Raw genomic sequence first — 17,558 nt, forward strand, 5'->3', positions numbered from 1 at the left:
GTTATTTTAACAAAATAAAATAAGATTTACAAAAAATAGTTCACCATGCACATGCACCAATAATAAATATTTCATATCTCACAGAAATAATGCGCGTAAGCATACTAAAGATACACTGCCGTTTGAGTAGTGTGGGAATGACGTAATGTGCAATGACAAGCGCAAACGAATATCGGCGTTAGATCGCAGTGCATGTGTTTCGTAATCTAAAGCGTTAATCGAACAATTCCAATTATTAACTATTCAACGTCAAAACATAAGCTGTAACCTTTAACATGTTGTATTGGATTTATATAATGTTGTAAGCATTGTTATTATTTATAAACACAAACAAAATTTTAATTTTTCATTTTTTCCTTGGGGGTGCTGCAGTGCTTATGTACGGGCCACCACTGAAACCTATAGTACATTTTGCACCATGGGTGGGTTAAGGATATTTCTTTTCTCTATTTTTATCAATTTTATATAGTTTTTTTGTATTTTATTTATTTTTTACATAGTCTGGAAACCCTGGACTGGGTTTGTTGCCTGAGGCATTTGTCCCTAAAGAATTCCAGAAATCCCATTCCCTTACTACTAATACCACAAGCTGTTTCTTCTTCCAAATTTATGCTGCTATAGTTAAAATCTCTCTTAATGATCACTTGTTTTGCACTTTCCAAAACTCAACTGCCTAAACATTTCTTGTTCCTTATAAACTCTTCTCATATTTTCAACAAAATTTCCCACTATCAATATCCCACTAAATATCCTGTCCTGGCCACCTCAAAACAATATACAGTATCTCAAAACTATTAATGACATTGACCTCCAAATTCTCCACTCTCAGAGGACACAACCCATCAACTTTTCATAAGCAATACTCCACCACTGCATGTTTGCCCTTCCTATCTACTGGCAAAACACTCTATACTGTTCTATTTCGATTTCTATTCTTGGTCCAGCTGAGGCTATCAATGTGAGTAATTCATCTCCTTTATTCCTGATACTCCTGGCATTTGTATAGTGAAATATCAATTAATTGTCAGTATTTCTATACCTATTTGTATTTCCTCCACATTCCATTTAACTCTGCATAACACCATGCGTCCCCCATCTCCCAAGTGTCTAACCACACAAGAGGCTGATGTCCCTACTTCCTTCTACTCTTCTCCTTCTCCCTACACTAATACTCTCACTTTTCCCAAGAAAAATATTCTCTCCAGATGCCTACGTCCTTCCTCATTCAAATGAGATTGAAATTCAAATGCAGTAGGTGTATGCATCTCTTATATACAGCCCTCTTCTATCCTCAAATGCACTCTACGTATCCACATAATCCAAGCCTCTCAAATCCAATCCTACTTTTAATTATTGATAATTAAAATAAAATAAAATAACAATTATCAATAATAAAAATTATTGATAATAGATACTCTTTTCCTCATCTCTGCATCATTGTACTTTTTTGAGGAAAACCTGCAGGAAGACTATGATGTAGGTGGATTGATACAGGAAGCAGTGCCTTAGAAGAGGGACATATAAGATTTGATATTGCATTGTTGACAGATAACAGATTAATTTGGAGAAAAATTGTTAATAATAAGTTATTAACATTTTCAAGTTGTACTATCATAATATCCTGTAACATCCCTTAGGGTACATATCTTGATGACGATGATGATGAAAAAGAGTACACAGTAAATAAAATTCCATTTGTCTTTGTTTACTAACAGTCAAAATAATTATTAAATCATAACATTTTATAAATTTCAGGAAACACAACATAATTTTCCTTACCTTGCTTTTCTGTTTTGATACTTTTAATCATCTTTTTTTCCTTTTTACTTTTCCATTTTTTTTCTTTCTTCTTTTTCTTTACACAGTCTTCTTCATACAGGGGAGCACTACAGCTGCGCTGATGATCCAAAACCCAGATTGGTCTATTTTCGAAACCATCATCAGATTTGTTACCATCTCCATGAAGTAAGGGAAGAACAGGAACTGGTCTCATTTTAGCTGGTAATGTTTTTGATTTCATAACAACTTGAGGAATTCTGGTAAAAACAGGTGTCTGAATATAATTTTTATGGCAGGTCTTCTGACTAGACTGATTTAAAGGAGAAACATTCTCAAGTGCCTGACTGATATATACTTTTGTTCTGCCACATTGAATATCACTCATAATTTGATTATCTGTTATGATGCTTCTACTAACATTGCTGTCTGTCAGAGATGGTTTAATAGTTTTTATTTCAGGAAGGCAGTCTTCCATTGAGCAAGAAAACTGTAACCTTGGTCTCTGGATTGGTTGTAATTTAGTACTGGGACTGGAAAAAGTTGCTAATGAAGTTGTAGTAGAAGAATGGGAGAGAGGAGATCTTATAAAGATTTTGTTACTTTCTTCAGTTATTGGATTCTCAAGTTGTGAATTCACTGCTGTATATGTAACCTCACAATTTGGTAATGAAGTCTGTTTAAAAGTATTTTGAGATATCACAGTATTTAACTGATCACTATTTAAACTGACACGATTTTCAGTGACTAGATCATTTGGCAGGGTACTTTTAAATTTTTCTGTTTTATTATCCTGTGAGGCTGTTTGACTCCTAATATTTTTCTTGTGTGGAGGAGGAGGAGGTTTAAAACTAGGTGGTTTTTCATCTAAACCTATTAGTTGATTTGTTTTTAATAAATGTTTTACCTTTTTGAACCTCTCTGATCTTTCTTTACTTGTATCCTTTATCATACTGTAAAGTTCAACTGCAGCTTTGTGTGGCATTTCTCTTCCTAATAGTAGCAGCTTGTCACTTACAAAAGCATCTCTCTCATTATCAACTGCAGATGCTACATTTCCATTAGTAGAATAACTTTCAATTTTATTCAGGCAACCATGACAGCTTTCATCCGTTTGTATTGTACATTGCCTTTCAAAATCTATCACAGACTGAATGTTATTTTGTTCATTGCCAAACTCATGCACTTTATCTACAGGAACAAGTGTTTGTGGTGATGAATCACTAATGTCAATAGAGTTTATCTCTGATTCAACTTTCGTGCTGGTCTGCAAGTTTCTTTTATCTGTTTTCTGTAAACCTGACCCTTGGACTTTTAGTGAAGAAATAATAAATACACTTGGGTCAATGCATTTTATGGAAGACTTTTCTTCATCAGAAGGAAAGAAAACTTCTTCTGAAACTTCAGGCGTCTTGCTTAGTCTCAGATCATAAGATGACTCTGAAGATGAACTAAGTTGAGTACTGGGACTTCGTTTCGGCACAGGTGGAGGGGTAGGCTTTTTAAGCTGAAATAAAAATAGACTCTTTGAAAAGCAAATATTATAATGGAATAATTTTTAAACTGTAATTTCCTTCAAATTAAAACTGATCTTAAATTAGTAACTTTTATTAACACTGCATAGGGTTCTAAGTCTAACAGGCATCACATCAATTACATATACTATTAGTCTGTATATTTTATTGATTAGTTATTACTAAAATGTATGATTTCAGTAAGCAGTTTCTCAAGCAATGAAAAGGAAGATTTACCATCTTACCGGCCATTAAAGATCAAATATGCACCCTCAAAAGCTTCGTATCCATCATAAATTCCAATGTAATATCAATGGTATTACAATTTTAATATGCACTTTGTATTCATGGAAATGTTGACGTATATATACATCCTGGCCGGTAGCATGGTTAAAGGATGGAAACTTTATTATTATTCTCTGAAATAATGCAAAATTCAAATAAAGGTATGCATGAGAGACATGAATGATTTTATTTGTTAGTTTTTTTTTTTTATTTGTATTTATTTATACATTTTTAATAGAGTAATATAAAATCCATCAGCTTAAGAAATACAAGAGAATCACTATAATAATTGTAATTTTATCATTATAAGATCTCCAGGCATCAGGAGATTTATAGTGAGAGGTCTGCTGTAGATGTCTCACAAAGTTCAATCATATCACACCTTAAAATTTCTCACAGTCTTCTCAGGCAGTATATTCTATTTCATGCATCCATCAGTCTCCAGGCAAAAATTCTCCTGCTCAGTCCCTTGTGCGACTTCCAGAATGGCCCTTGTTCCTTCTCTATGTTCTACCATTTGGAAAATCTCCTGATTGCCAAATAGATAAGTACCTCTCAACAATTTAAATGTCTCAATCATATCACCCCTCCTAATCCTACCTACCAAACTATGCACATTACATTCCTTCAATGCACAATCCATCTTCACTATCATCCCAAGTCTTAATGTGATCTTTATTATCCACCTTTACATCCTTGGTAAAAAAAAAATCCTCATGTCCTCAAAATCCAGATAACTAGATCTACACACAGCTTAAGAAATACAAGAGAATCACTATAATAAGGCCATGTCTGGAGAGAATCACTCCAGACATGGCCTGATCAAGGTTCTATGCAATGGATCTTCCATTTCTTTATCTTTTATGGTTAGTCACTATTGCAGCAAACATCTTGGTTGTCTTCTTAACTTCAACTTCTTGTTGACCCCTTCCATAATCCATTTGTTTTCAGTAGTAGTCTCACCAATACAACTTCACATTTCTGAATGCCAAAGTTTCAAATCTTACAGTCACATTAAACTCCAATCATTTGTATACCTTTCTAATTTATTTAAATTATCCTGAAAAACCACACTACATCAGTACAATTCATATCTCTTTCCAGTTTATCATCTGTAAACAATACTCCCTTCTTTTAATCACTGACAATATCATTAGCATAAAGGCTTGTTACCTCAAGCCCTCTGATTTCTTGCAAGGAAAATGAATACAATTTGTTCTTTTATTATTATTTGTCACACAGACTAAAGGACTCATTTTGGGAGGCAAACACTAATTCACACAGTGCCTATTATACCTCTAACCTATATAATGATGATGTATGAATTTCCTCTGAAAACTCATTCTCCACTCTAAGCAAAATCTCTGCTCTTCACATCTCTCCTAATGACACTTACTCAATTTCCAGGGATTAATCCCTCTCTTGCATGTAGCAAAAAATTTATTCTGTAAATATTTATAAAACCTCTTTATTAACTTATGTCTCTATCATATTTCATTCTTTTCTGCCTATCAGCCAAATTTTGTTTCACAAATCTTTAATTTATCCTGATAGAGAGTATCCCACAGATCAGTTCTCATGTTGCTTATCTGTCTCTCTGCCTCTAAATTCACTCCACTACAATGCTCATCAGCACAAAACTCAGGCAACTAAATCAAGTATAGCAGTCCATATCAAGGCCTTAATGTGATACACTGAAGTGCCATTGAATCAGGGATAGCTACCTAGTACTATGTTGGATCCCCTCTGGCCCCGATACGGCTGCCACACAATAAGGCAAGGACTCACAAGTTTGTGAAAATGTTACACAGGTATAGTGACCTATGCATCCTCCAGAGCAGTCAACAATTTGCTCAAGTTCGGTGGTGATGGGACATGGGCCCGAACACTCTGTTGAATGGTATCCCAAAGATTTTTGATGGGATTTAAATCAGGGTTTCTAGATGGCCACTTCATTATTTCAAAGTCAACAGAATGTCCCTGGAACCAAAAAGTAGCCTGCTAGGACCTGTGAGATGTCTTGCTGCTAGACTCCATTGGGATGCATGGTGGACATAAATGGATGTAAATGGTTGGCCATGAGTTCCACTTACTGGGGTGCATTGAGAGTCATTGGTGCACATACCAAAGACATCCCACTGAAGACACATCAGGCCATCAGTGAGCCACTACCAGCTTGTAGAGTCTGACCTGACATGCAGAATCTATGGCTTCAGGGGGTTGGTGCCATATACTCAGTCACTCATCGGTGTTCTTCATCATCATCACATTCCTGATATATATACCCTCAAGGGGTGTACAAGATATGATAGTACTACATGAAAAATTTACATCATTACTAACTTCCTATCTACAGTTATCCTCCAAATCAGTCTGTTACCTGTCAAAACTCCAATATTATCAGGTCTTAAATTTCTGTCTTCGAAGGCACTTTTTACTGTATCAATCCACATATATCTTAGTCTTCCTCTGGGTCTTTTTCCTGCCAACCTGGCAGAGAACACTTGTTTTGCTAATCATTTCTCTCCCATTCAGTTTAAGTGACCATACCACCTGAGATTAGCTCTGCTGATGCATTCCTGGATGCCAATAATGTCCAGTTCTTTCCTAATATCCTCATTTTTAATATGATATTGCCATTGATGCCATCTGTTCATGCCCCTAATCTTTCTCAGGACTCTCATATCTGCAGTCTCTAGTCTTTGGCCAAATGTTTTACTTCTGACTCAGCTCTCAGATCCATAAGTTAAAATTGGCTTGAATACAGCTAATTTAGTGTTTTGGCTAATTTCTCTCTTATTCCATATAAATTTATTCAGTTGACTTCTTACCATACCAGCTTTGTTGATTCTGTTGTCTATTTCCATATTTAACTTACCATCTTCCCTAAAAATCGTGCCTAAGTAGCTGAAATGTTTTATTTGTTCTATAAGTTCTCCATTCACAATGCAGTTGATATTTTCAATGTGTCTGCCTATTTTCATTGTCTTTGTCTTTTTAATGCTGACCTTCATACCATATCTATTACAACAGTTATTCAATTTAGTCAGGGAATCTTGCAGACTTGTAGCAGATTTATTTAGAAGTATAACATCATCCACATAAAGCAAAGAGCTGAGATTAACATTACCAATTTTGATATCAGGTTTAATACCACTTTCCTTCATAATGCGATCCATATACATAATGAATAAGAGATGATATTATGTACATCCCTGTCTGACACCAGATTTAACATTAAACCATCTTCCTGTACTTCCATCAATTCTAACTGCTGACTTACAACTCAAATAAAGACTAAGTATTGCTTGATATAATGCCCCATTAACACCATATAACTGTAGGGTTTTGAAAAGCTTCTCTCGTCACCTTGTCATATGCCTTTTCCAGATTGACAAAACTTAAATACAGATCTTTGTTATATTCCCATGATTTGTCAATTATCTGTTGTAAGATGAAAATCTGATCTTGACAGCCTCTTTTTGGCATTGAATCCAGCTTGTTCTTCACCAAGCTTCTCTTCTACAACCGTTCCTTCTCAACCGTTTCTCAAGTATACTTGCATACATCTTACCTGGAACACTCAATAATGAAATACCTCTGTAATTCTCACATTCAGTTTTATTTCCCTTTTTTTATATATGGGTACTATGAGAGTTCTACTCCAATCATCTGGAATTCGTCCCTCTGTCCAGGCCTTCTGAATTATGCAATGCAGCCACTGCAAGAATTTTATACCTCCGTTCTTGAGCATTTCTGGTCGAATATCATCTACTTCTGCTGCCTTTCCACATTTTAGGCTTTTTATGACTTTTTCTACTTCAAGTATGGATATGTATTCCTGACTGCATGCCTGGTTAGTGTTTTTTTACCACAGTGCTGTCATCACTGCTTGTTTAATTTAGCAATTTTTTGAAGTAATTACTCCATACTTCAAGGATATCTTTTTCTGTTTTCATGTCACCTTCCTCCATTCCTGAGCTTCTTCAACAACCTCCAGAATATCTTGCCACCTTGTTAATATTTACTTTCTATGTTCATACCAAAGTCCTCCCATGGCTTAGCCAGTTTTGCACAGTGTTTAGCTTTCTTACATTTGTCTCTGTATTCTCTAAGAGCACAAACTGACTTATTTGCCAGAAACTTTTGATATGCTTTCTTCTTTTCCTTCACTGCCTCTTTAACATCCTGTGTCCACATGGAGTTCTGATTTTTTTAATCCTTGCAGAAAACCTTACCACATGCCTCTCTGGCTGAATCAATCAGTGTTTTCTTCAGGGCTTGCCACTGAATCTCCAAGGTTTGGTTCTTGTTCTCACACTCTTTCATTTTTTCTTTGCATATTTTAGCCTATAGTTCACATCTGAGAGCTGCTCAACTTTTATTTGATTTAAAACTTTCTTACATGTACTTCTTTTCAATATGAAATTCAATTTTATCCCGCTCTAGACTAAATGGTGATCACTTCCAATTTCAAATCCTCTGTACACTCCAGTGTCCTGCACCAGGGAGAAAACATCACCATCAACAATAACATAGTCAATGAGACTTTTCTTATTATTTGCCTCTTCTCTCCATGTGAATCTGTTCACATTTTTTGTTGGAATATTGTGTTAGTAATAACCATCGGCATTATGAAGTTTAAATCATGAGTCATCACTCCAGGCTACACATTGCCAATTTTTAATCATCTAGGTTCAATGTTCTTCATCCGTTACAAGTGACTCTTGCAGGTCAGCAAAGTCAGCTTCACTGAGACAGTGAAGTGAATGTTGCACGGACCTTGCACTGATTTTCCAACTGGAACCCTCATTCAGATGGGAGGTAATCTGAGATAATGTCTGGCCCTTATTGGTCTGTACAATGCAAGGCAACAATCATTCAAGGCTGGTTGCCCTTTGCAGTTTGTATGGGTGCATGTTTTTTTGCCTGAATTTTCATATTCCCAGAACACTCCTGAAGATGTGTTACGAGAAAATCCAAGTTTAATGACAATTTCCGAGATTAAGTGACTCATCCATCAGGCACCTATGATTTGCCTCTTCAAATACATCTAAATCCCAAGCCTTTCCCATTAAACTTCTCACGACAAATGCTTGGGGAAGCTAATGCTGACTGCTAAGTATAACCACAGTTTTGGCCATGCATGCATGCAAATGTGGGAGTTGTGGTACAGAATTTGTATAGCGTCTCCTAATTCAGTGGCACTTCAATGTAAGAGGGACAATAACTTTATTTCTTATTCCTACATATCAGTGTATTCTTTAACATCCAAGAAGTGTTTATATACTACTTGAATGTTATTTCAGTAATACTGTTATCTTCTATATTGTTTTGTCCATCTAGCCTCCTTAGTCTCAGTTTCTTTTAGTGCATAACTTTATGCTATATCAGATGATTCAAATCCTGAAGGTTTTCTATATCCTGTTGACCATCCTGCCAAGATTTTTTTCCAAGATGATATATATATATATATATACTAAATAAATTAACTAGATAAATCAACTTTATCTAGTTTACCCAAACAAAATGAATTAAAAGCTTATCATTTGAAGGTATTGTTTCAGATTTTGCAATAATAAAATCACAGAAATGAATACAGTCCGTCCTCAACTTACATCATATGCAACTATTGACCATTCATACTTATTGAAGTCATTTCCCATTAAGAAATTCACCGAATACCATCTCACTACTCATGCAACCCAAAGACTAGGTTGTCGTTGCTGTGTTCATGTTATTTAAGAAATACTTTTGCTCAGTCTATTTCTGCTATTTAGGTGAGAAAAGTCTTGGTGACTTTGAGAAGGAATATATCTTGCGCATCCAGCATGGAGTGAGGTGATGATAGAGTGAATGAATAGTGTTTGAAAGAAGATACTGACAATATATGCTCATGCATTCACAGGATTTGACAAAGACAAAGCCTTAGAAAAGAGTAGTGGCAAAATACTGCCACTAGATAAAGAGTTGGATGTTGACAATGAAGATGCATTGCTGGAAGAAGATCTCTCAAACGAAGATCTTATAATGCAAAAAAATTATATTCTTGGTTTCATCCTTTATCCAAGAGTAAGTATCCCAAGACCAATTTTGACCTTTATTGAGGTCTCATCAGTAGGGGCCAGACCCAGAAGTGATACCAAGGCTGAAGTAATGCAGAAGCCATATTTTCATATACAAGTATTCAAAAGATTTCACACTTTATTACTAAAATACTCTGGATTAGAAATAGCTGTTGAAAATTTTTTTTCACTTGGTTATACTATAAATTAAAGATGCCAAGAAATTATATTCTTGGTTTCATTCTTTATCCAAGTGTAAGTAAACAACGTTGCATGTGAAGTCAACTTCATAACTGGGCTACATGTATAAAGAAAATAACTTCACATCAACTGCCTTAGTATCCTATAATGCAATGCACATTTACAGACATAGTTAATGATATGCATTATGGGAAGGGCCATTACCCAGACTGGTTTTGACCCTTTATTGAGGGCTCATCGATTGTAGCCAGCCCAGAAGTGACACTAAGTTTGAAATAATGCAGAAGCCACATTTCGCAAACTTTGTTTGCCTTTAATTTATAGTATAAATAAGTGAAACAAATTTCAACAGCTATCTCTAATCAAGAGTATTTTAGTAATAAGCTGTGACACCTTTTGACTACTAGTATATCTACTTATAACTATAGTTATAAGTCTATATAACTACTTGTACCCTTCCATCTCTAGTCCCTGACAGGAATAGAGATGGAAGGTATGATGTGTTTAGTGAGGATAGAAGGGGAAAAAGGGAGGGGGGGAGTAATACTGATAATAGAGAAAGAGTTATGTCCATACAAAGTAGAGATGCAAGAGGGAAATAGTGCCAGTGGTTTTGAGGCAGTATGGTGTGAGATAGAGGTGAATGAAATAGCTGTTTCAAATACCCACCAATTGGTTGGAAGTTATTATAGACCAGGAAATGTGGATGATAGTGACTATGAAATGTATAATCGAATTAACCAAACAAATAAGAAAAGAGTGAACATTATGGGCAATTTTAATTATGGCTATATAGACTGGAATGATGAGATAGCAATTGGAAGTAAAGCAAATGCGTTTCTTGAGTTTTTGAGGGATAACTACCTCAGAAAGTATGTAACAGAGGGCACACGAGGATTGAGGGTCTTGGATTTGGTCATCTCATCAGAGGATGCAATTACAAATGCAGTGTCAAATCACCCACCAATTGGTGAGAGTGACCATGAGGTGATTACTTGGTTGCCAGCAGTGTGAGGACCTCTGTATGAAAAGGGTATAAGTGGAACTACAAGGGGAAGCATTGGCGCACCCAGAGAGGGGGCCAGGGACCCTGCCCCCCTCCCCCTAAAAAAAGAAAAAGGAAAAAAAATACTAGAAAAATTTCCAAAAATCTTTTCCTAATTAAAATTCTTTTTTTTTTTAAATTTATGTTGTGTCGTGTCTTCTATTTCTATGCTACTTATGAATTAGTGGTCACATAAGGTGGGAATACCCTTATAACTCTCGGGAATCCTGGCCGCTGTGAACTCAAAGCGAACGAAGTTGTGCTTGGGCGCACTTCGTTTGGTCAAGCTGAGCCAGAGGAGATCACGGGTATCATGTATTGGCAATCACTGCACATCCTCAGTCATAGCTCGTATGGAATGCATAGTGTGTATTCTCAAATAGTCTACTCAACTTGCCCCCCCCCCAAAGATTAAATCCTGAGTGCTTGGCTTGGCCCCCTCCAAGATTAAATCATGAGTGCACCACTGGAGGGGTGATTATGAAGAGCTCAGAAGACAGTTTGCAGGTGTAGCATGGAATGAGGAATTAGAAAAGAGATCAATGCAGCTTGGGGGATTTTCAAAACTATCTAGTAGATGCAATGTCTAAATGTATTCCGAGGATGAGAAGGTTAAATAAAGTAGGTGAAATGGACGAATAAAGAGATTAAGCATGTAATAGAGAGAAAAAGGGCATTATGGAGGCAGCATAAGAGAAGTGGAAATAACCAATTCCATGAGGACTACAAAGACCAGGCAAGCTGGGTGACTTGGTTGGTGAGAGTATATAAAGAGAGGTATGAACAGCAGTTAGCTAATGAAGCCAAAAAAAGAATCCCAAGGAGGTCTTTCGATATGTAGCCAGCAAAAGAAAGAATGATTATGGAAGGATGACATTGATTGGAGAAAATGGTATAAAGACAGCTGTTGTGGAATGTGTGGTGGAGATACTTAATGAGCAGTTCATAAAGGGCTTTCAATCTTATGAATATGACTTCATGGAGAGATTGAGAGCAGTTGATGATAGGGAAGAGAGACTGACTGTAAGTAAGCAAGAGGTGCATGGGAAGTTGAGCAAACTAGATGTTAATAAGGCTGTGGGACTTGATAATATATCACCATGTATTCTGAAGGAATGTGCCAGGGAGTTGACGGCGGCATTGACATATTTTTTTAATACGAGTCTTGCACTCGGTCAAGTTCCTAAGGAGTGGAAGGAGGGCAACATTGTGCCACTTCATAAGGAGGTGATAGAACTCAAGCATCAAACTATAGGCCTATCTGTGTGTCAGGTGTTGTAGTTAAGTTGTTGGAGAAGCTTGTGAGAACTAGGATCCAGAGTAGGGTTGATAACAATATTATCTTTGATGGACAGCATGGATTTGCTAAAGGGAGGTCATGTATTAGTAATCTACTTATTACAATAAGGTGACTGCTTCCATGGACAGAGGAGAAGGATACACAGTAATATACTTAAATTTCGCAAAGGCTTTTGAGAGATTACTGCATGATAAGTTGATAGTCAAACTAGAGTGGATGGGGTTGGATATTAGACTGGTGCACTGGATTGGAGACTGGCTATCTGATAGGTATCAACAAGTTATGTATGGGGTTAGTGATATCCAGGAAAAGGAAAGTTGCTAGTGGTGTGACTCAGGCGGCTATTTTAGGGTCATTGCTGTTTAACTTGTATATTAATGATATTGGTGAAGATTTGGATTAAGATATTCAGTTGTTTGCAGATGATGCAAAGTTGGGATGAACCATGAAGAGTAGACAAGATGTTGCAGCCTTACAAGAAGACTTTAATAAATTGGGTGATTGGGCACAGGAATGGGGAATGCGAGTTCAATGTTGCAAAATGTATAGTTTTAAAATTTGGAAAACAAAGATGGGATGCAGAATTTATGCTTGGTAAGGATATATTGTCGGAGGTGGAGGAAATAAAAGATCTTGGGATGATAGTGGATAATGATCTGAAATTTAGGGGACAACATAGCCAAAACTGTGAAGACAACACAAAGGCGTGGACAGACTTATGTGTTCGTCGAACATGTTGTTTATTATTTTAACGGTATAATAGAACACAGAAACTAAGTAAATAATTGATTTATTAACTTGATGCTGATATTTCGCTGGTATTATAACCAGCATCTTCAGAGCACAAAAACACTGTTTGTCACAATATGCGAGACTAAAACAACATGGTGTACATTAACAAAATTGTAGCAGCAACACAAAGACTAGAGTCCTGATTTTGGCGCCCTCTATCTGGAAAAAAAAAAAAAAAAAAAAAAAAAAAAAAAAAAAAAAACGCTATCATATATTGCTAGAGTCCTAGAAAAGTGCTAGTTTTCCTTAATATGACTGTCTCCCAGATCTTCGGCAAGTTAATACAGCCATATTTGTTGTGATTTGGAGTGTGTTTTAGGGCTTCTGTCACCTCTAAGAACAATCTCTCTGATTTATATGGGTTTCTGTGTAGTACTTTTGTGTTTTTCCAGTTGATCCTGTGTGCAGGTGTATCCAAGAGCATGGTCTGCTAGGCCCGACTTCCCATAATGATATTTCCGGACGTATCGTTTATGTTCGCTGAAGCGGATATTCACAGTTCTTCCTGTTTGACCGTAGTAGGCTTGATTGCATGAGCATGGTACTTGGTAGACTCCTGGATGTGATAAAGGAGGAATGCTGTCCTTGGGTGAGCGGATGAGGGTGGCTAATTTGCTACATGGTCTGAATGTAGTGCGTAGTTTATGTTTAATGAGAATTCTTGAGATCTTTTCGGATGTGCCTTTAATGTAAGGGATGGTGACTGTTTTGTTGTAGTTCTCTGTGGTGGATGGTGGGAGGGGTTTCTTAGGAGTGTTTAGTATTTTGTTTATTTTTTGTGGATTGTAGCCGTTGGCCAAGAAGGTGTGGCGTAAGTGAGTCAGTTCAGCAGTAAGAGCCTTGTCATTTGAAATGTCATTTGAAAACCATCCACCACAGAGAACTACAACAAAACAGTCACCATCCCTTACATTAAAGGCACATCCAAAAAGATCTCAAGAATTCTCATTAAACATAAACTACGCACTACATTCAGACCATGTAGCAAATTAGCCACCCTCATCCGCTCACCCAAGGACAGCATTCCTCCTTTATCACATCCAGGAGTCTACCAAGTACCCTGCTCATGCAATCAAGCCTACTACGGTCAAACAGGAAGAACTGTGAATATCCACATCAGCGAACATAAACGATACGTCCGGAAATATCATTATGGGAAGTCGGGCCTAGCAGACCATGCTCTGGATACCCCTGCACACAGGATCAACTGGAAAAACACAAAAGTACTACACAGAAACCCATATAAATCAGAGAGATTGTTCTTAGAGGCGACAGAAGCCCTAAAACACACTCCAAATCTCAACAAATATGGCTGTATTAACTTGCCGAAGATCTGGGAGACAGTCATATTAAGGAAAAACTAGCACTTTTCTAGGACTCTAGCAATATATGATAGCGTGTTTTTTTTTTTTTTTTTTTTTTTTTTTCAGATAGAGGGCGCCAAAATCAGGACTCTAGTCTTTGTGTTGCTGCTACAATTTTGTTAATGTACACCATGTTGTTTTAGTCTCGCATATTGTGACAAACAGTGTTTTTGTGCTCTGAAGATGCTGGTTATAATACCAGCGAAATATCAGCATCAAGTTAATAAATCAATTATTTACTTAGTTTCTGTGTTCTATTATACCGTTAAAATAATAAACAACAACACAAAGGCTTCTGGGAATGATGCAGAGGACACCGACTTGTAGAAGTAGGGACATTCTTGTTCCATTGTATAGGGCTGTGATTAGGCCACACATGGACTATTTTGCCCAGATTTAGTCACCTGGTTTTCAGAAGGATGAAGTGATGTTGGAAAGGGTCCAGACATGACTGACTAAGGTAGTTTCTAACTCTGGAATGTCGAGTATGAGGAAAGATTGAGAAGATGCAATTTGCAGAGTCTGGTGGACAGAAGGAAGAGGGGAGATATGATAGAGACCTACAAGTTATTATTGGGTTGTTATAGGATCAATGCTGGAGAGGCTCTACAGAAAATAGTGAGAGATCAGGGGAGAACCAGAGGTCATCCCTGGAAACTGTATAAAGAGGGTGTGGGTAGGGGAGTGAGAAGCAGGTTGTTTTCATGCAGAGTTGTGAATAATTGGAATGTTTTGCCTGAGAGTGTGTTGTCTGCAGAGAATTTGAGTGTGTTTAAAGCATGGTATGATGAGCTGTGTGTATGATAAAAGGACCTCCTAGAAGAATCTTTGACTCCAAGGGTATTTGGTAATAATAATAATAATAATACAGGTAACCCTCGTATAATGCAGCTGTTAGGTTCCACAGAAATGCCGCGTTATACAAATCGCATTATGCAAGACTCAGATCCCATTGAAAAAGTGGGGCTATGTCCTGAAATCGTTTTTTTTTTTTGAAATTATATAAACAACAATGACATATCCAAAAAAAATGCTTATTTAATTCAGATAATTCATGTAAGTTAAGAAAACAAAGTATGAAACAAATACATAGTATAAAATTATAGAAATACAAATTGTACATAAACTTCATTGCACATAATACATAAATGTTTTAGGCAAAAGGGCATATTTTAATTGTTATCACTGTCTTCAAAACGAACATTTCGTAGATGTTCTTTATTTACGAGTGGCTGGACGTCATCACTTGAAATCTCTTGGACATCATTTCTATAATTGTCATTGCATACTTCTGCTGGTTTAGTTATCATGAATTTGGTAATAAGACCTTGCTTACCACCATGCGGCAATTTTTTATTAAGTTCATAATACGAAGCTAAACAAATATCCAATTGTTCTCGTGAATTTTCCGGAGTACTCCATTGAGAGATCATTATAAAATAACTGGTAGAGTTATTTTATAATGACATTATAAAATTTGCCAAGTTCAACCCTTCTGCTAATTTCTTTAAACTGAATTCTTTAACAGATTCATCACAATCAAAATCTTCAGCAGAACTTTCCTGGCCATTGGTTCGACATCATTTATTAATTGTACCAGTTTCTCCTCATTTAAATTTATTTACCCATCAATTAATTCACTAATTTCGTTTTCGACCATATCGCAAAAAGCCCTGTAAGTGGCCATTACTATAAAAATAAAATTTTAACATAAAGCATTACATATTGTATGTAACTCATCAAAAAATAAAGCACTCAGCTTGAGATTAACACACTTATGATTTCCTGGCAGAAAACGAAGACAACTGCCAACAATAAACACTTTATACAGTAAAGAATTGACGTACATGTGTGCTAAAGGGTATTTCCCCTAATATAAATTCCATATTTATAACTACATGTGCGATACGAGCAGACACAAATTTAACGAATATAAAATCTGATTTTTAAGTAGCACGGTGAAAAATATATAAAGATAAAGGGTTTCTACAATTTGTAGACCGCATTATATTGAAACCACGTTGTATAAGTACCGCATTATACGAGGGTTACCTGTATATGGAAATATGACTTCTGCATTACTTCAACCTTCGTATCTGGGCCTGGCTCCCACTGACGAGACTTCAATAAAGGTCAAAACTGGTCTGGGTAGTGACCCTTCTCTTTGGACATGGTTAACAGCATCTGAAGATGTCATTTCAGAGGGGAAGCAACTTTGCTCACAGAGGTAGGGGAGAGTGATTATGTAGTCTTATCTCTTGTTTCTTAAGACTTCCATTTATCATTGCAGATAACAGAAACCAAAATTCAAAATGATGGTGGTACAACATGATGGAATTTCATGCCGGCTAGGAACACTGCCCGGTTAACCAAGGCTCCCGGTGTTTTTATCAGAGAACCAGGTTCAACAGTGAAAAGTCAGCTACTGCAACAAATTATTATTACATGACACCTCCAGGGAGTCCAAGGACTTATCAAGGGAGGGCACCTACTCTACAACTTTGTCTCCACCACTCAATCCACCAGCTACAAATACACCAACACCATCTACTGCCAACCACCACCACTAGTATTTCCACAGACAATCATAAACATCCATGTTCACGTGGGATTCGAACCCACAGCCGTTTGTCTGGAGAGTGGATACACTAACCACTCGGCCAACCAGGCCAGCAATCGCAGAACATGTCCCAATTCAAAATCAGCAGAGATCAAGATTGGCACTATCAACATAACAAGCATCAATGGAAAAGAAATGGAACTAGCAGAAGAATTGATTAAGTACCAGACCGACAAAACAAAATAGGTGTTACTGAAACAAAGAAGACAAAAACAGGTTAGATGTTTCTAAGCAACAAATACAAGATGTTATATTCAGGAAATAACAATCAGAGAAAAGAAGGAATAGCTATAATATTGAACACTTAATATGAGGATAATATCAGCATGGGAACTGGACAATGAGACTTATTTGTGCTTATGTCCCACAGAAGGTTCTACTAAGAACTTTCTGGCCTGGTTGGCCGAGTGGTTAGCGTATCCGCTCTCCAGCCAAAAGGCTGCGGATTCGAATCCCGCTGTGGGCATGAATGTTTGTGATTGTCTGCGAAAATGTTAGTGGTGGTAGTCGTTGGTAGATGGCGTTAGTGTAGATGACGAAGGTAGTTGCAGTTGGTGGAGTGGTGGAGGGAAAATAGTAGAGTAGGTGTCCTCCCT

The 17,558-nt window shown here is 36.8% G+C and overlaps 1 protein-coding gene across 1 annotated transcript in view; it reads right to left on the minus strand.

Annotated features, from left to right (window-relative positions):
• The window catches only part of LOC150100502 (uncharacterized), a 183,695-nt gene that overhangs the window by 39,859 nt on the left and 126,278 nt on the right, over positions 1 to 17,558 (minus strand). Inside the window, exon 4 of the mRNA XM_090402444.1 lies at positions 1,780 to 3,283. Coding sequence (XP_090258570.1) covers positions 1,780 to 3,283 — 1,504 coding nt within the window. The remainder of the gene's footprint in view (positions 1 to 1,779; positions 3,284 to 17,558) is intronic.

The sequence above is a fragment of the Typopeltis vanoorti genome, chromosome 13 (assembly GCF_054136105.1).
Source record: "Typopeltis vanoorti isolate ZY-2024b chromosome 13, IOZ_Tvanoo_1.0, whole genome shotgun sequence".
Classification (NCBI taxonomy): Eukaryota; Metazoa; Arthropoda; class Arachnida; order Uropygi; family Thelyphonidae; genus Typopeltis; species Typopeltis vanoorti.